General features: G+C 58.0%; 1 protein-coding gene across 2 annotated transcripts; it reads right to left on the bottom strand.

The window, feature by feature from the left end:
* Nucleotides 1-2,234: 2,234 nt before the first annotated feature.
* On the bottom strand, nucleotides 2,235-19,181 carry CBX7 (chromobox 7). 2 transcript variants are annotated; one of them, XM_029953904.1, is made up of 6 exons: nucleotides 19,081-19,181; nucleotides 16,893-16,936; nucleotides 9,905-9,970; nucleotides 5,863-5,929; nucleotides 2,844-3,195; nucleotides 2,235-2,455 (listed from the first exon to the last, which is right to left on the bottom strand). In XM_029953904.1, the coding sequence occupies exons 1-6, from the start codon at nucleotides 19,147-19,149 to the stop codon at nucleotides 2,301-2,303; spliced, it is 753 nt and encodes a 250-aa protein (XP_029809764.1). In that variant the 5' UTR covers nucleotides 19,150-19,181; the 3' UTR covers nucleotides 2,235-2,300. The 2 variants fall into 2 exon arrangements, with proteins under 2 accessions (XP_029809764.1, XP_029809765.1); XM_029953905.1 differs by having other exon boundaries at nucleotides 2,844-2,916.
* Nucleotides 19,182-19,187: the final 6 nt, after the last annotated feature.

Here is a 19,187-nt window from a genome sequence, read left to right as displayed (position 1 = left end):
AAGAGGCCTGCCAGCCCCTCACAGAGGTCTCCAACCCGGGGAGAAGCAGGGAGCCCAGGCTCCCAGGGTTCTGTCCCCTCTGGGACACAGGCGCGCCAGGAAGGGCTGAGGCAGCGGCAAGAGACGGTTTGCTGCAGCAGACAGAGCATCGGCTGTCTCAACTCCGCAAAGGGCCCCCCAAATCTCTAAGCCTGCAAACTGCACAAACACCTCTTTGAAAGTGCCCATGAGGCAGGAAGAGGTCCCATGTCCCCTGGGCGGGGAGGAGGGGGGTGCCTTCTATTGCAAGCTGCCAGCCCAGTCCCAAAGCCATGGCTGACATGAGCCGATCAGAGAGGCCCCCCTGGCCACCCTCCCCACCACCTTCACATCTATTGGGAGCCCATGTCCCAGGAGAGCCTCCCCCCACCAATTTCAAACTGTTCTTCCCTGACACAGGGTCTCACAGCTGGGCGGGGGTGGGGGTGTCCTGCTGTCCCCCCTTCGGAGGCCTCTAAAGTCAGCTTCCCAGGCTGGGAGGAACCTCCAGGGGGGACCCCTCCCCCCCAATGGAAGCACTGAATTGACCCTGGACAACAAAGGATTAAGGAGGAAGGGGAAAGAAAGGGAGACTCAGGGATTTAGGAATCTTGCAGGCAGGACACCCCAAACAAAATGGGGTACAGGCTGTCTTTGGTTTGGGAACTTGGCAAGAAGGGGTCTGGGGGAAGAACCCCCCTATCCTTGCCTCAGCAGGATTGAGCTGACTTCCTCAGGACGAAGCAGAGTGGGGAGACAGCCCTGGGAGAGGGCGGGCAGGTCCCCTCCAAGTACCCCGACTCTGATGATGGGGGAAGGGTAGAGGGAACCAGCCTTTTGCTCCCCTGGGTCCACCCCCCCACCCCCCACCCCTAATCTGGCTTTTTCTCCCTTACAGGGCTGGAGCTGGGGAGAAGCCACTCCTCACTGCCTGGGAAGCTTTTTGCCCACAGGGCACGTTTGTGCAAACCAGGAACTGAGGGCCCCTCCTCCTGGCAGCCACAGCCCCTTGCCAGGTGAGCACGGGGCTGATGCACAGCCTGACCCACCGTCCACTGCAGCCTGACGGCAGGAAGACAAGGCAGAGGTCCCCCCACAGGAAACTAGGTCACTCCCGGCTGTGGCATTTGGGATGAATGAGGAGGGGACACAGAATGGAAGGAGGGAGGGTTTCAGGAGTTGAAGGCTGCCCTGAGAAGGTGACAGGTCCCTCCCTCCCTCTCTGGGAGGGCAGAACAGGAGAGGAGTGGGTAGGGCTGAAAAGTCACCTGAGTCAGAGAAAACAAGAGCCCCTCGGGGGAGGAAGGACAGGGCCCAAGTGCCTCAGAGCCAGTGCTGACCCACGGGGCGCCTGCACAGACATGCACACCTGTGGCCGGCCACTGTGAGGCCACAAAACTGCACTGCGTGCCCAGAGCATCGGAGGCCGTCCTGCCCCCTGCTGACGGCTGTGCGAAGACAGAGTTGGGGCAGCTCCGCTCACGTGATGTGCGGTACAAGGGTGGTAAGTGTGGGGTGCCCGGGACAAGGTCTCAGGTGCTAGGTATCACCCCATGTGCGCAGGATCAGGGCTTCTAAACAGATTTACCCTGCCCGCCGCACACACGTCTGACAGGTGCCCACGGCCGTGAGGGCGCAGGACCAGGTGACCACGACTCACAGGCCAGGTTAAGGGGGGCGGGGAGCTCCCTGGAGAAGGGGCTCAGCCGGCAGCCACCCCCGGGAAAGACCTCTCTGAAGGGTATGAGACGTACCCTAGCAGCCTCGCAGCCTTCCTCCTGCCCCTTCATTTTGACCCAGTCACTTTTGGTCAAAGCCAGCCTCCATATCCCACCGCAAAGCTGGAGTGGAAAGTGAAACATAGAGACCCCTCCCCGACCCCCGCCCCCAGAAAGGTAAAGGGGAACCAACCGAAAAGGCGGGAGTGGGTGGCTCAAGGGAGAGGGTTTGGGCCTTCCCATTCTCCTTTGGTTCCTGGGACCAGCTGCTGCGTCTCTAGAGAACACTGGTGGCGGGGCATCCCGGGGCGGGGGGCCAGGGGCCAGCAACCAGGCCCACGCCGGGGCCTCCCAGCCCCCCAAACAGACCACCAAGCCTTTCTGTAAACATCACACGCAGAGAAAGGGGCGAGGTGGCGGGAAAGTGTCAGGATCTTCCCCCCCTTCTCCTGTTCCATATATTTTTAAATAAAATAATTACCCCGCCCCCAACCCCTCCCCATCTCTGGAAGTCCCCACCCCAAGCCCCAAAGCAAACAGTTTACGAAGAGTAAAAATGGTGACTCAGAACTTCCCGCCGCGGTCTCGGAAGAAACCTTCAGCCGCCTGGGCCTCGCGGAAGGTGACGGTGATGGAATTGGCGGTGATATCGGTCACTGTCACTTCGCTCGGGGGGAGCACGGGCGTCCACGGAGGGGGCCCCTCGGCCAGGTCTGCATCTGCGGCAGCCACAAGAGAAAGGCAGAGAGATGGTGGGGTGGGCAGCGTTGGGCACAGCATAGGAAAGGTAGGAGCGGGAGGCGGCATGCAGACCCCCGCCAGCCCAGCACCGGGTCCCCCACCACAACCGCAGCTGGGCCGCGGCCTAGCTCAGGGCTGGACACAACGGGAGGGCGCAACTACATTTTATCTTCCCTGCCCGGACCAGTTCACCCACAGTGGGGCCACAGGAAGGGCTCTGGGCTGAGGCTGGGCCCCCGGCCAGCTGGTGGCCTCAGGAGCTCGCCGGGCCCTCTCTGGGCCTTATAGCGCTGGACCTGATGACGCAAGGGGACTTTCCAGCTCCAAGGGGCTCAGGGACAGGGCCTCTGGGCCTGGCCACCTTACCCTCCTCCTCGGGGGGCTGCTCAGCAGGCTCCCACTCGCTGGCTGCCTGCAGGACGTCCGGGGCTGCTGGCTCCTGCAGGAAGAGCTCCCGTGGATGGCTGTGACTCTCCAGGTCGGGCCCGCGGGGCGGGAACTTCTTGCGTGAGAGCCGCAGGTACTTGTGGGCCTTGCGCGGCTTGCGGAGCGGGAAGGGCAGGGTGGGCACCAAGGGGCCCTTGTCCACCAGCTCGGGCGCCCCTGCCTTGACCACCCCCTCAGGGCTCCCGCTGCCGAGTGGGCGCGTCAGGGAGAAGCAGAGCTTCTCCTTGCCCTTGGCCTTGTGGGAGCTCCGCAGGTCCATGCTGTACAGCCGCTGCGGGGGCAAGCCAGGGCACGGCGGGTCAGCCCTGCCCCCCCCCGCCACTGCCGCGCCTTTGCTCATGCTGTTCCTCCCACCTGGAGCGCCCTTCCCTGTGTTCCGGGGCCCCGAGCTGGCCATCACCCCAACCCCACCCCGGCACAGAAAGCCAGCCCCAGCCCCAAGCCACTCATCTTGGCCCCACAGGGCAGTCTCCTCTCCCCAGGAGGGTCTGTAGGTGCTGCAGGGATGGGGGCGGGACGGTATATTCCTCTGGAACACAGCGGAGGTGCATTCAAGAGGTACAGATTGAAAATCCACCAAGAAAAACCAAATCTGGGCTCATGAAGCGGATAAATGAAGTCCTTTTTCATCCCAAGAGAGGAAGAGTTGCTTCCTAAAGGACCCCTAAAGCTGAAACAGCCAGGCCACCAAGGAGAGAAGGGAGGAGGTGGAGGCCTTAAGGTTCCCTGGGCAAGTCAGCAGGGGTGCACAGTCAGGCGGCCGCCAGGCCAGCGCATTGCGGGCAGCCTACGGGGTCTCCTCCCTCGGAGCCGCAGCAGGGCCCCGCTCGGGCCCAGCCCTCTGCTGATGCCTCGACTCACTCTCGTTAAAATGGGGCCGGAGGCCACGTTCTCCCACCACGTAAGGGCCGGATTTTTGTACTCCAGGGATTTGTCTAATTGACTTTGGCAGAAATGTATACGAATCCAAGAAAAATCCTTGGTGCTAAGGTGTTGGGAGGGCCTGGATCACCCTGGGACAGTACCTTCTGCTGCCACCTGTCACCGGGGGCCAAGAGACCCCACGGAGAGTGAGGCCCTCGGCTGGGGCCTGCCGGCCACACATCTCCCAGTCTGGGGGCAAGGACTGCACGCGCAGGCTCCATTCGCCAGTCCTGCCCGCTAATGCCCGTGCCTCGGGGCGCGGGTTGCTAGGGGACAGGACGATACTGCAGTGTCCCGAGGGCCTATCCGATGGCAGCTTTATCAAAACCTGCTCCTTCAGCCCGGCCCGCGGGCCAGCACGAGCCCAGTGAGCTTCTCTGCTGCTGCTGCAAGGTCACTGGCCTTTGTCCTCGCCCAGCCCTCCCAGCCAGAACCTGCAGCTGCCCACAGGCACTCGGGAGCACCCGGAGCCAGACCTGGGTTTGAATCCAGCTCTGGGTAAATTACCGGCCTCCCAGAACCTCTGTTTCTTCGTCAGTGAGACGATGAGGAAACTGGAGCGGCCGGCCTCTGAGACTGCCCCAAAGGTGCCCGCCTTGGGGACTCCACGGCCACGCGTGGGCCCCTGGAACCCTGGGTACTGTGAGGTGGGACCTCCAAGGCCAGGTCAGTAAAGACCCTGCACTTCTTCCTTCCTTGCTCTCTCTGTCTCTCTCGGATTATCCAATCTGGGGGAGAGCTAGTGGCCACCGGGGAGCCCTCAGAGAGGTCCGCGTGGCAAGTACCAGGCCTGACAACATCCAGTGCTGACCTTCTGGCACACAAGTAGCCCCTTTCAGAAGCAGATTGTCCAGCCCCGGCCAAACCTCCAGGCGAGTGCACCCTGGCTGACGTCACGGCCGGAACCTGAACTAGAAGTCACTAAGGACCCACGGACACTGCGTCATATACTAAGTGTTTATTGCTCTAAGTTGCTAAGTTTGGGGCTAGCTTACTACCCGGCGAGAGACACTGAATGCAGCTTCCTGGAGGCTGAGTGTGCGGAAGAAATGTGAGGGGCACCGAGCACGGCGCTAAGCACGGAGCAGATGCCTGGCACGCAGATGCTACTTCCCTTCCTGGGACCCAGTGCCCACCAGACCCTGCGGAAAAGACCCATCACGTGACGGGAAACCCATCCTGTCTGGCGAAAACCTCAGGTGATCTCTACGAAAGGGTGGGCAGGAGACAGGGCAGGACTCACACTGCGTCGGGACCGGGAAGCCTTATTTTTTTGGCTTCGCATCCCTGGGTGAACCTCATTCAGTTAGGGAGAGTAGGTACGCTGACCGTCCCATTTTACAGAGAAGACCCAAGCTCAGAGAGGCCAAGAGACTTGCCTCAGCTCACCTAACCGCATCCCTTCAAACGTCACCCGCTTTCCAAGCAAAGCAGTGATGTCAGCAAGGCGGCCCCAAGACCTGGGTACCTGGGGGTGTCCCAGACTCTAGACTCTCCCCACCCCGCCTGCGGCAGAGGACTGGAAAAGGAGGCTCCATAGCTTTCTTCTCACTCAAAAATGACACATTTCTAGGGCATTCCAAGACTATGGTTCCAGAATTCTGAGTCTCCTTTTCTCAGATTCTAAAATCCCAGGCTCCCATGTTTCCTCAGTCTAACGTGTATGTTGCTGAGGTTCTCAAGAATTACAATCTTGTGTTGCGGTCACTTTGAGCATGGCAAAGGTTCATATACGAGATTCTAAGCGTTCAGAAGTCTAGGCTCCCATCAGCCATAGATCCAACCTCCCCCTTTGCACCCATAGCACCTCTCACCCAGGCTGCTTTCCTTCCCCACCTCCCCCCGACGGGGATGTACCCACTAAGTGCCCCACCTCCCAGTGCCCCGGGCAGAGCAAGGAGGGTAAGTGGCTCAGCTCAACTGGCTGGTGCAAATGCATGGGGTGGGGGAGACTGGTGGGAGGAGGAGGGGACGTGCGGGGTGGGGGAGGGGGCAACAAGGCTGGCGGGGTTACCTGCAGCAGAAGCCGCTTGGGTTTCGGACCTCTCTTCCTATACCCCGACGCTCGGTCTCGCTCCTCCCTGGGGTCCAAAGCAGATGGCAGGAGAAAAGCAAACACGGATGACATTTAAGGGAAAGTAAAGCATCCGCACCACCCAGCCCTCTGCTGGCTATGGGGAACGGGGCACCCAGCACAGGCCACTCACACCCCACCCCCGATCCTGGGGTCAGGGCTCCTCCCCATTGCTCTCATCAGGCCGTAAAGCGGGGTCCCATGTTCAAATCCCTGGGCCTCGGTCTTCCCATCTGACCAAAGGGGAGGGCACAGCCCCTGGTCCTAATTGCGGAGGAGGGACTCGGACGACATTTCCGAAAGCATGTGTGCCTTGACTGGGCTCCGGGATCATGCCAGAACCAGTGGGCACACCCTCCAAATCAAAACAGTCTCCACCCGCAGCAAAGTTGTATAGAAACCTGCCAATCAAATTGGCCTCAAACGTCCCAGGGGAGCTGATGCGACTGGAAATAGTCCTCCTGTGAGTGAAGCCTTGCCCAGACGTCCCCGGGTTTGGGCCCTGCGTGAACCTGGGGGAGGGGACAGGCCCCCGTCTGTATCATCTGGCCGGGGAAAAGGAGGAGACCTCACCTGGACAGAGTCCCTGGTGGATGCCGGATTCTCTGCCGGGTGCCCTCCCCACAACGCCTCCCTCTTTACACACAACCCGAGAATGCATACAAAGCCACACGTGACACACACAAGACATCACAACAGAGACTCCAACAGCAGCGCTGGGAGTGGGGGGAAGCCTCAAAGCCATTTTCATTCTGCCTGTTTCATTTCATTCCACCCCACTTTCTGTCATCAGCCCCCACTGGGGAGGCTGTGTGGGCAGGAGAGAGAATTCAGGAGGCCGGGAGAGTGCCCCTCCTCCCGCCGCGGGCTGTGTGACCCTGGGCCCGCTCTCCGTCCAGCTCCCCAAAACCCACGAGTCCCAGGCAGCTGTTCCACCGATAGCCCTCCTTGGGCAGCAGCTGCCCACCGCCACGCACGTAGCCACAGCCCCCCCCCCCCCCCACCGCCGCATTCGGCTCCAGCAGGTCTGCCCTGGGGCCCGGGAGCCAGCCTTCCAAAGCAGCAGCCAAGGCGCTGCGATAGCAGCCCCTTCGCTGCCAGGACGGACCTGCCAGCCTTTGAGGGTGAAAACCTTCTCTCGGAAGCTGGTGCTGGGCACCAGGACACCCTGTTCCAGGCCCAGCTCTGCCCTGACCCACAGGAGACTTTGGCTAGTCACTTCCCCTCTGGACCTCAGGGTCCTCGTCTGGAGCAAGGGGGTCCCTTCTCAGCCTGCCACCAGGGCTCTTGGGAGGAGCAAGAGAGGTCCCTGGGAGGTATCAAACTAGGGGAGAGACCAGCTAAAACAATATAGTGAGGTGGAGGATGGGGAGGAAAAGGAGAGAGGAAGAGGAGGAGGCAGCAGACCGGGGGAAAGGGAAGGGCCTTAGGGGGGAAACAGCATGTTTGTGACATTTATGTAAATGCTGTTTGTGACCATCAGGTGCTGCACACTCTGCACAAGGTACTGCTCTACTTAAGGCCACCCTGTGAGGGGACCACCATTCTATCCTCATTTTACAGTTGGGGAAACTGAGGCACAAAGAGGTTACGTCACTTCCCCCATGCCAAAATTCTGACAACGTCTGGCACTGAGCTCTGGGCTCCAGGCCTAGCAAGGGCCAGGCCCAGGGTCCAGTCAGGGCCACCAGGGCAGGGCCTGGAGCCCAGGCCATGTGATCCTGGTTTCTGATCTTCAGCGTGCACGCGTGTGTGTGCACGTGCGTGCGTGCGCGTGTGTGCGTGCGCGTGTGTGCGTGCGTGTGTGTGTGTGTATGAAGGGGGAGAAGTCCATTCTGTCCAGTGCTTGCCACTCAGGGCCTGGTTTCTGCCAGCCTTGGGTCCTGGCCACCAGTGTCCAGTGCTGCAGGGCTGTGGCTACCTAAGAGTCGGGCTCTGCCTGCGGTCGGGACTCCCCAGAAGCGCCCCCTTTCCAGACTCCTTCTGAGTCTCTTTAAAACCCTGCAAAGCAGGTGTTAAATGGGCACCGTCCCTGTTCCGCCCCCTTTTCACCAAGACTGGAGAGAAGTAGGCTGAAAGTCACATGGTGGGTCTGTAAAAGTCTCCAAGCTCTTCATTTGTTCTTAACTATGGACTTTTCTGACTCATTCAAAATAACAGGCGAGTCCTGCACCAGGACGCACACAGCACTCCCTGAGCTGTGCCCCCCATTCCTTCAGCTGCCCCAATCCTGCCTCACCCCCACACCTCACCAGGCTTGCACCACTCCAGCCAGCCACACTCACGGCCACGCTCGCCTCCATGCTGTTCCTTCAACACGGGCTCTCGCCCCAGGGCCTTTGCACTGATGGTTCTCTTTATCTGGGATGTCCTCTAAAATACTTACTGGGCTCATTCCGTCTGCGCCCAACCCTGTCTCTGCAGCAGTTATGACTATCTGATATTGCATATGGTTTTTGATGGTTTCTGATTGCATGTCTCTGCACTGGAGCCCCATGGAAATAGGGCACATCTGTCGGTTTTGTTCCTTGCTGTGTCCCCAGACACCTGGGACAGTGTCTGACATACAGCGGAACCTCAATACTTGTTGCACAAATGAATGAATGACCCTTAGTTCCCATTGGGAAGATAATTCACACACATGTGCCCACACTTAGTGGTCTACAAAGTGGTTTCAGAAACCCATGAGAGCCCCACAGGATCAGCACTATTATCCCCACTTCACAGATGGGGACGGTGAGGCTCCACGAGGGGCAAGGCCTTGCCCACCACCAGACTGGTGAGCAGTAGAGCCAGGATTCTAGTCCAGAACTCTGGCACCTGTCCGGCCCTCTCCTCACTGCAGTCTGGGACATTCCACAGGATTCTCCCAGGCACCCAGGGGCCAGGAAGAAGCTGAAGGACAGGGACACCCTGATTTTTAAAGGAAAGGACCATGGAAGGTGTTCCTTGGAATGGGCAGCAGGAAACTGCCAGGGTGAAGCCATGGGGAGAGGGCAAGGAGGGCCAGAGGAAGGGCATCTGACTTGGAGTCAGGAGCCCTGAGTTAAGTCCTAGGTGGGCTGCTTCCCAGCTGTGAGACACCCGGACAAGCTCCTTAGCTCCTCAGAGCCTCAGTTTCCCCATCCGTCAAATGAGCCTCTCCTTGTCTCAGGAGGCTACCAAAAAGGGCCAAATGAAAATGATTTTGTGAAAAGGTCCACCCCCTGCAGGGTCGACAGGGGAGAGGCAGGAGGATTTGGGCTGCCTGCCGGCAGGGAGGTCAGTCAAGCTGGAGCTCATGCGGCAGACGGGGATGGCTGGACTCAAAAGGCTCCCACATCAGGAGAAACGACATTTTGTCAAAGGCTCCCCCCCAAGATGCACCCTCCCTGTCCACCGGTGGGGCTGCCGATCACTAACCAAGCTTTGGAATCAGAGCAGAGCACTGTCAGGTAAGGGAGACTGAGGCCTGGCGCAGCTTTGCCCAGGGCCACTGAGCAGGAAGGTGGCTGAGGGGGATGGACCAGAACTCAGATGTCCTTGCCCCAAAGCCACGGCCCCTCTACCCTGGCCTGTCTCCCGCTTCACCGGACTTCCCTTCTCTTGGTGAGAGAATCTCTAGGGAGCATCTCTCTCTGATCTGTCCCCAGGGCCATGACTGGGCATTCCTGATACTGTGCCCCTCACACAGGGCATCTGTGAAAAGCATTTTTACACTCTTCCCAGCAACTGAAACCCCCTACTTTGGGGAAACCAAGACCAGTGTTATTATGGATGGCCCATTTTACAGCAGAGAGACCGAGGCCTGGGGAAGTTAGAGAAGTGGCCAGTGTCACTTAACAACAGCAAGGGGACCCCAGACCCTCGGCTGCCCTGGACCTGATGCCTACCCCCTACTCTCAGCTGTAGACTAGGCTGGGCTGTCCTCACCAAGCCCCCAACCCCCATGCCCATGACCCTTGTCCGGAGCCAAGCCAGCGGCAGGCTGAGGCCCCCTTACTTCTCCTCATAGGCCATGACCAAGCGGGGGTCCAGGATGTGCTCTTCTGGCTCCCATGTGCTGTACCTGGGGAGAGAGGCAAGAGGTCAGAAGCTGCCCTGCTCCCCCCTGGCATTCACAGAAGCTGCAGCTGGTGGAGGGCACTGAAGGAGGGCAGGCTTTTGCCCCTTCCCTGGTCCAGCATAATTGTCACCTGCTCCCGGGAGCTGTTCCTCGCTGCCCAGGCTGGGACATGGTGCTCCCAGAACACTAGAGCTGCCCTCATTCTGAGCACTGATCACATCTCCCTCCAAATAACTGGGTTCGATTCCCAGTTAGACCTCAGAAGCACTGGTCACTTGTCCCAGGCCTCCCTTCCTATGAGAGGCATGAGCACTGGTCAGCAGCTGAGGCTCTCGATCCAGACCACTTGGGTTCAAAGCCCAGTTCTGCCCTGGCTAGCTATACAACCTTGCAGGATTTACTCACCATTTCTGTGCCTCGGTTTCCCCAACTATAAAGAACTCCTGTGCTGCTTAATGCATCTACCAGAGTGCTCTGTGCTTAGTACTTTTGCTGTCCCTAGCTATCCTTCAGCCCTGGCCCCAGTGCGGCCCCCTCTGGCTGGGCCGAGCTGCTCCTTCCCTGCTCGGCGCACATCTGCACCTTCCCCAGCGGGGCCTGGCACACAGCAGGAATGTGGTAGAGGTCTAGTGACTGAATGGTGCAGAGATGCCACAGGAGGTCCCCGTGGGATCCCCTTACCCCCACCCCACTCCCACCGGAAAGCATCTCCTGTAGGGACAGATCTGGGAGTGAGGGCTCAGCAGCTCCACATCCCAAGCCTCCTTTGTTGCCCCTGCACTATGATTTACTTAATATCTGCCTTTAAAACAGGTCACATTTTAAAAGTTTATTTATTTATTCTCTTTGAGAGAGAGAGTGTGTGAGTAGGGGAGGAGCAGAGAAAGAGAGGAGTAAGAAAATCCCAAGCAAGCTCTGTGCTGTCAGCTCAGAGCCCAAAGCAGGGCTCAAACTTGCGAAGTGTGAGATCGTGACCTGAGCTGAAATCAAGAGTCAGATGATCTAATCGACTGAGCCACTCAGGCGCCCCTAAAGCAGGTCACTTTTTCCGTTTAACAATTTCATTTTAAAGTCAAACTTTAGGGGCGCCTGGCTGGCTCAGTCAGAGGAGCATGGAACTCTTGGTCTTGGGGTCCTGAGTTTGAGCCCCACACTGGGTGAAGAGATTTATTTAAAAACAGAGACTTAAAAACAAACAAACAAACTTCACATGACTTCTGTGAATGGTAAAACCACTATCACTTACCATAAACAGAGCCTAGTGCATAAAAAACAAAAGTTTTAAAACACATATCTAAATGTGTGTATGTGTAACATACTCGAATATACAATACCCATACAAACATACACGCTCACGTATGTACATACACGCACACAAACAACATGCGAGCCACGGACTGAGATTGTGACCCAGGCCGCACCCAGCTAGGAGGGAGGTGAGAGGCACTAGGGAGGTGTGTGGAGGCACAAAGAGGCCGGGTGGAACCCTGACCAGCCGGGCTAAAACCTTCGTCGTCAACTGTCTGGGACACCAACACCTACCAGTAGTCCAATCCAGAGTCCAACAAGCTACCCAAGGACAGAATCCTTTCCTCCTCCTTCCACTGACACTTATGCGCACCTACTGTGCGTTGGGCTCCATGTCAGGCTCTGTGGACTCAGCAACAAAGGTCCATGCCCTGAGGACCCAGGTGCCATGTACCCAGTGTGCTTGCCTCCTGAGGGCCAGTCCCGCCATGACCTTCGCCTCATCCTTTAGGAGCCAGACCCTTGTAACTTCCCCTGACATTCTCTCTAAGCTGTCCCAACTCCCAGCCTCCTCCTTGCTGCTCGCCACAGCCTGTGCATTTGGCACTGCCAAAATTATTGATGAAGCCAGCTGATATCTTGGTTAGCAGGCTGTAAGCCCTCCCCAGGGTGCCCAGCCCAGCCCCAGCCCCTAGGTGCTCTGGGAATACCATAGAAACGACTACAGAGTTTTACTCATCTTGAAGAAATGCTATAAGTGAAACTGGTGTATGTGTGTGTGTGTGTGTGTGTGTGTGTGTGTGTGTGTGTGTGTGTGTTTTAATAGTTTGCATAATGCCCAAAGTGTAAGCAACTAGAGACTGGCAAAGACTCCGAAACTCCCTCTCCCAAAACAAAGGTTGAATTTCCTCAACTGTAACTAGAAACAAGAAAAGAGGAATTTTGTGCTCCTCCTGTGTCCTGTCCTCTGCCTCACCCTCTCTCCTCTGTTAAAATGTCTCTAGAGTGTTCTAGTCTTCTCTGTCCTGCCTACTTCCCAACTGCCCAGCCCATTTTGTTGTGGATGTAGGTGCTATCTGGTTCCTGACAAGTCCCTAATCGTCTCTGGACCTCAGTTTCCTCATCTTAAGAATCACCACCACCACCATCATGGAAACAGCACGACTGCCAGGGACTCATCAATCCCTCGTGAAACTCCTATGGAGGTTACCCCGCTTAAAGAGGAAGAAAGAAGGCACTGAGGATAAGCATCTTGCCAAGGTCACTAGACAGTAAGTGACCGGTCTGTGGTTGGAACTGTTGAATCCTGGCCACCCTCTACCTTTGGGTCTCTCACATGTCACTGTATCTGGCTCCTGGCCGGACTGTGATGTCTTTGGGAGAGGGGCAGGGCCTGATTGACCACATCCTGTGTCAGACGGGGGCCTTGCACAGAAAGGGTCAGTGGATTCCGGGGGGATTGTTACTGGGTTGCGGCAGCTGGGGGGATCTGAAACAATGGGACAAACTCAGACTCGGCAGTAGGAGGCCAGGTCCTGCTCCAGGCTGCGGGAAGTGAAAGCGGGGGGACCCTAGGGTCTCACTCTCAGACACCCCTGCCCCATAAAGTGGAGGCCATTATCCCCGCTTCGCAATGTGGAGAGACCACGTCGAGGGCAAACCCACTTTACGAAGAACTGGGCGCTGGCATAAGAGCACCCAGCCCCACCCTGGGGCCCACAGCCGAGATACCACGCAGCTGAGACTGCGAGTCGCGGGGTGGGGCGTGCAAGTGGGCGGGCGCGGGTTGGGCGGGAACGGAGCGCTCCGTCGGGGGCGGAGAGCCCCACTTGGCTCCGCCCCGCTCCCCACAGCAGGGCCGCCGTGCGCGCGCACGTACGGAGGGGCGCGCCCGGATTACCAGGCCAGCCAATGGGGGGCGGGGGCGGGGACGGCGCGCGCCGGCTCCGAGGTAAACACGGCCACGTGACCGACCGCCCCGCCCCCTCCGAGCCGGCGTAAACAGGCTTGCGGCCGCCCCGCCAGGGCTCTGCTGCGCAGGCTCCCGCCGTGCAGGGGGCGGGCCCCCCAGAGCCAGGCTCGTCTAGTCACCACCCCCCAATTTAAAGCTCCCCAAAATACGAAGCGGCGCGGCGGTCTTGGGTGCCTGCGTCAGTTGGCCGCTGGGGCCTCCAGTTACTCCTCCGTTTAGTGGGACTACCCAACGTCCCTGTATTTGGGGCTTCATGTGACAATTAGTGCTAAGGCACGTGAAGCACTTGGTTCAGTGTGACACATTACAAAAGCAAATACGCGTTAATAAATCAGTCCCAAGAAAGTGCAAAAACCTCCCAGGCCCGAAACCAGGTCTCTGCTGCTGCTGCTTCCCAGACCTTGCCCTGGAAGGAGATGACGCCCCTCCTCTGGCCCAGGCCCTGTGACTGAAACTTTTCTAGTCTCGGGCAGCCTTGACAGGGTCCTGAGAGGCCAGGGCTTCACTTTACAGGTGGAGAAATGGAGGTGCAGAGGTTGAGGGCTTTGCCCTGGGTCACACAGCTTGTAAATGTACAGAACAAGGGTTCAAAGGCACCCTGGTCTGGCTCCAAAGCCTAAGCACTTCTGACTGAATGGTCAAAAGACCAACAGGCAAAAAGATCCTCAGTCACCTTTTGCAGAGCAGACTGTGTATCACAGGAGCTAGGTCCCCAAGCTCTGGGGTCAGGCAAACCATAGTTCCAATGATTCCAGCTGTAGATGACCCTGGCCATGGCCTCCTCTGCTGTGGACCTGTTTCCCCATCTGTAAAATGGGTTGCCATGAGGCAATTAAAAATGGGCCAAAGCCTGACTCATGCAAGGTGTTACTGATCAGCAGCCTGCTTAGTGCTGTACCTACTGACCATTTCATTACCAAAGCTCCACGGAGGCAGTCCTCCCTAAAAGGTGGGGTAGTATTCACAAGTGGTGAAAGAAGGGAGGGAGGAATGCATTCCCAGGAGGGGAACAGCAGTCCTGGGCAGGCTAAAATAAATGGGGGTACCTGCCAGTCTTTGTGCGGCAGAGAGCCAGTACCTGGTGATTTAACACCCCTCGGCCCTCCCTGGGCAATATGCAGTACCTTCCAGAACAAACAAGATAGCTCCTCTGCCCCACCTGCTGGGGATGAAGGGCAGTCATGTGTCTGCAGTCGGGGAGAGAAAATGGGCAAAGCATGTAATGGCCTTAAGGGGGCCTGGAACAGAGCGAATGTTTGTTTCAATTATGGTTTCTGTCATTAACATAAGCCTCCTTGGCCAGGGTGCTGCAGAGCAGGAGAATCAGACTCTCCTCGCCACCAAGGCTGGCACTGCCGCAGCCAAGGCTTCTAGGCCTGCCCAACTCCCCACTCCCCACCCTCTTTCTCAGACTCTTCTCCAAGCAAGGCCCCCTGAGAAAGGGAGACTGAAGCCCCCGTGGAGTAGAAAGGAGTTTGGGTTCTCCTGCTCTCCCCCTGACCGAACCTATGTTCCCCCAAGTGAAGTGGGGTGATGCAGTGGTGACATTGAAGTAGGTACCACACTGCATGGGGTCAGAAGTTATATTCATGTAATGATTACCCCCCACTTTAGGCCTCAGTTTCCCCATCTGAGGAGTGACCTAAATCATTTCTAAGGCTATGCTGAGCTCTTAGGAGGAATGGGGTTTCCCAGATCCCTTTCCTGGCTGCAGGGAGACCTAGACGCTGAGCTAACTTTGCATTGACGGCAAACATTTCCTAAGTGCCTGGTCATCTGAGAAAGCTCCAGGCGCTTTAGCTCCATCTTCTAATCCTCATGACAATGCTGTGACCGAGGCTTCGTGATTCCAATCTGGAGAGGAGGGAGCAGAGGCCCCAGCATGCTGGGGACCTGGATGGCTGTGAGCCAGGCCAGGAACCCAGAACCAATGTGCAGGGGACCGAGGGGTGCCTCAGGTCATCTGGTCACACAGGGTTCCCAGAACCCCTTTGGGGAGCCACAAAAGACGGGCATCAGGGCCCACTTGGTGTTCTCAGTGTGTTAGAAAAAAGTGACATCTGGGCGAGGGGCTCAGACCAGCAGAAGCACGAGGTGCTGCCTTTGGAGTGCTAGGTCCTTCTCTGCTGGCCAAAGCTCTGGAAGGCAGACATATCCACTTGGGATTTAAAGAGTGGAAGAAGGAACTTTTCATTGATAAGAACCTCTGTTTAGAGAAGGAAATCCTTCAAAAGACGGGAGTCTACAGAGGAGGAAAAACAGCCAACAGGCTGATGACTACACCCCAAGGCAATGCCTTCCTGCCCAGAAGCTGGGGGAGGGGGGTGCAGGGAGCATACACCCAGGCCATCAGGGCTTCTGTTGCCCACCTTACACATCTTCCTTCCTAGTCCCCCCTCAACTCGTACTGCTTCTTCACCCAGATGAGTCCTACGAGGAAGAGGGGAGCCCCCTCCAGTTCTGGGGTGTGGGGGAGGGGGCAGCAGGAGTGAACGGGTGCATTAGCGGACTGGCCAGCCACCGACCCTAGTCCTCCAGATGCCTGCAGGGCGCCCTGAACACGCGAGCCCGGGCCTCTCACCCACAAAGTGAGGGAGCCTGGGAGAGGGGAGCAGGGCCTGGCTTATTGAGCCTATTTTGCAGAAAGGGAAGCTCAGGTAACACAGGCTGTATTCCCTTCGGTTCTGTTTCCCCACCCCCAGCCTCCCAAGATGCTCCCAGAATCCAATACCAGGTCAACCCTCAGCACAAACACAGCAGAAAGCCCCTGGCACAGAGAGTAGAAGCTTCGGGCAAAGGGGGTTTCTAGGAGTCAGTCCGTAGGAAGGAGGGCAAGGAGGCAGGGCACCCACCAGCCAATGAAGAGGCCCCACGACTTGCTCATTCCCTCCCACTCCCACCCCCCTGTTCGGAGGTGATTGGTTAGTAGGAAGGTTCCTGATTGGACCCTAGCAGGAGAGGTGGAGCCACTGGGAGAGGTCCTGGTTGCAGCAACCTGTCCTCCCAGCTCTGCGATGGAAGAGAAGAGGCACAGAGGAGACATCTGAAAGTGGCGAGGCCCAGTTCAAGTACCACCTCTGCCTCCACTTGCTGTGTGACCTAAGGCAAGGTGCTTACCTTCTCTGAGCATGTTTTCGCATCTTTAGAGATCAGCGCCATACCTGTTTCACAAGGCGTACTGGAAACCTGCTTGGGAGACTGGAGAATGCTGTCCAAAGGCAAAGTGGGCTCCGGCTCGGTCCCAGTCCTATGGCACTGAGGACTCATGCCTCACTGGCTAGACTTATCCAGCCCCACAAACCCCCACGCAGCCTGTGTTTGTTCCGCCTCCAGCTGGGCAGGCGCCATTTCTGAGGCCAAGAAGAGGCCAGGCCTTTACCTCCCAGGTGCCAGGAAAGGCCAGAAAGAGGGGAGGGGAGGCTCCAATCAGAACAAGGGGCTCAACCCAGAGGGGAGCAAGAGAGAAGACAAGCTGGGGTCCACCTTAGCCTTCATGGCCTCCTAGCCCCTCAGCCGGCAGAGGGGAAACTGAGGCCCAGAGAAGAGGATGATTTAATCAAGGTCCAATTGCCAATTACTAAAGAGCTGAAGCTAAAAGCTAGGCAGGAGGGAGGCACGAGGCATAGAGAAGGGTGAACAGGGAGGCGCACGCGTGCACACACACACACACACACACACACACACACACACACACACGAGCCTTACTTTGGAGGCCATCCTTTCCATTTCACCAGATACTCGACTTTACCCTGGGAAGAAAGAGAAGCAGAAACAGTGAGATACACGGTGGCCCCGACAACCACTCACAGAGCAGTAAGGCCCAACACCTACTGTGGACGGATGTCCCCCCAACACATACACAGCCCAGGGACACCCCCCTCCCCCCAGATCCCCCACTGGCCCAAAGACACCCACACTTTGGCTGCTGCATGATCACCCCAGACCGTCCTGCCTATGAAAGCACAGGAGCGCATCTAGCCCATTTTAGAAGCTCAGAGCTCATGTCACACGGGGGGAAGCTAAGACCAAACAGGAACACGTGTCGCCAAAGATCCAGGGTCCAGAGTCCCACTGCTGAGATTGTAACTCTTTGTCCAGATCCTAGAAAAATTCCTCACTGGTGCATTTCCCACAGTGCTGGCCCCACAGTCCCCTCTTGGGGAGAGGCTGCCTCTGGCCCAGAGGCGACACCCCGGTGACTTTAGGACTCTCAACTCAAAGGACCCCTGGCGGAACCCCGAGAAGGCTACCAAAGTCTCCACCTTCAAAGGTGGTGGTACCACCTCTAGTAGGTAGAAAACAGAGCCTGGCCACCACCCCACCCCCCTTCCTGACAGGGGCCTGGCTTTCCAGTCCAAAGCCATCCACATTGAAACATCAAGACCAAGACAGATCACCTCCTCAAGGAGGCCTGCCCTGGTCAACCTTTCTAAGTCCATCTCTCCCACCCTCCAGCTCTCTGCATAGCACAGGGCCCCACTGGAGGACATCTGTATTTATTTACTAGTTGGTGGCATGTCTCCTCTGCCAGAATGTCAGCTCCGTGTGAAAGGGGTGAATTCTTCTCTGGGGCTGAGAAGGGTGCCTGATCCTTAACAGGCCCTCAATAAATGTCTTGAATGACAGCTGATGGGGGAACGATGTTCCCCCCTCTGGCACTACCACGTACAAGGAGGGCAACCACTGTATCTGCGTAAGCTACAGTGCGTGGAAAACACTGGGCTTTGTGGGATAAATTAAAATCGAGGAACCCTTGGAGGAAGGGAGAAGGAGGCGGGAGGGCAGCCCCAAGAGCCCAACCCCCATCAGAGCTGGGGGAAGAAAAAGGCCACCGCCCACCTCAAACTTCACCCTTGGCCCAAGGTGCCAGGGCTGAGTTTTCTCTCTGCGAAGATGAGCTAGCAATGAGCCAACCTGAGCTCCTGCTCTACCTCCATCTCTAACTCGCTGGGTGACCTTGACCAGGTCATTTCCTCTGCCGGGGTCTGAGTCTCTGCCTCCGTCTAATGGGAGAAGGCGACCTCCAAGACCCCTCCCAGCCCTGCCACTGGAGCCTCCCAAAGGGCTTGCCGAGAGGAGATTCGGGAAAAGGACGGTGGTGACTGCCAGAGGGCCCTTTCCAAGGGCTTCCATCCCTAACCTCCGGTCAGAGGCGACCACTCTGCAAACAGGTGCACAGGAAGTACGGACCGCCAAAGTCGAGCCCTGAGGCGCGGGTACCCGAACCCAGTGGAACAGACGCCTCCTGAAATTGCGGGGCGTCCGCTTCGGAGGCGAAGGGAAGGGGGAGGAGCTTAGAGGATGCCCCAGCGCCGTGGGCGGCCTCACGGAGCCTGGCCGGGCGGGGCTCAGAGTTGGGGTGGGGAAGGCAGAGAGGTGTGCGCTGGAAGACCGGCAGAAAGACGGAGGTGGGGGGAAGAAGGGATCCGAAAAGGTCGAAGTCCAGAGTTAGTCTTCAGAGGCGGGAGGCTGAAGCTCCGCCTCCAACTTCAAAGGTTTCGGTACCGAGTCCAGAGTCTTGAGTTCGAGACCCAGCTCCGACGCTAACACACCAGGCAAGGCTTTTCCTCAACTTGGGCCTCAATCTCCCCTTATTTAGAATGAGGGGAGGTTGAGGAACGATGGCGTTCAGGATCCCTACAGTCTGATCCTAATCTCCAGCTCTGGCGGGCTCAGCTGCCCCCAGGATGCTGGGGCGACAACTTTTATTCTACTCATCCTACAAGGTGGCAGGGGAAACTGAGGCACGGACTGGGGAGACGAGCCCAGCAGCGCGGAGCTGCCTGGGCTCCCCCGCCCCACTTTCCCCCTCGCCGCCAGCGTGGAGGGGACGGTGTTGGGGACAACGGGGGACCCCACAGGGGTCCTGGGAGCCGCCCCCAGGCAGCCTCACCTTCCGCACGCGCTTCTTCCGGATGCTCTCCACCGCGAACACCTGCTCGCCGATGGCTGACAGCTCCATGCGGGGCGGCGGGCGAGCGGGCCCGGGGCCGGGCCGGG

The sequence above is a fragment of the Suricata suricatta genome, chromosome 10 (assembly GCF_006229205.1).
Source record: "Suricata suricatta isolate VVHF042 chromosome 10, meerkat_22Aug2017_6uvM2_HiC, whole genome shotgun sequence".
Taxonomy (NCBI): domain Eukaryota; kingdom Metazoa; phylum Chordata; class Mammalia; order Carnivora; family Herpestidae; genus Suricata; species Suricata suricatta.
This window is presented reverse-complemented; position numbering and strand designations above follow the sequence as displayed.

What these genes read in the sequence shown, in the direction of transcription:
- CBX7 (XM_029953904.1), bottom strand. Translation starts at nt 19,149, where the DNA reads ATGGAGCTGTCAGCCATCGGCGAGCAGGTGTTCGCGGTGGAGAGCATC. An exon ending in GGAAGAAGCGCGTGCGGAAG is followed by an intron (nt 16,937 to 19,080) that starts GTGAGGCTGCCT and finishes CTTTCTTCCCAG; the next exon opens with GGTAAAGTCGAGTATCTGGT. An exon ending in GTCATGGCCTATGAGGAGAA is followed by an intron (nt 5,930 to 9,904) that starts GTAAGGGGGCCT and finishes TTTGGACCCCAG; the next exon opens with GGAGGAGCGAGACCGAGCGT.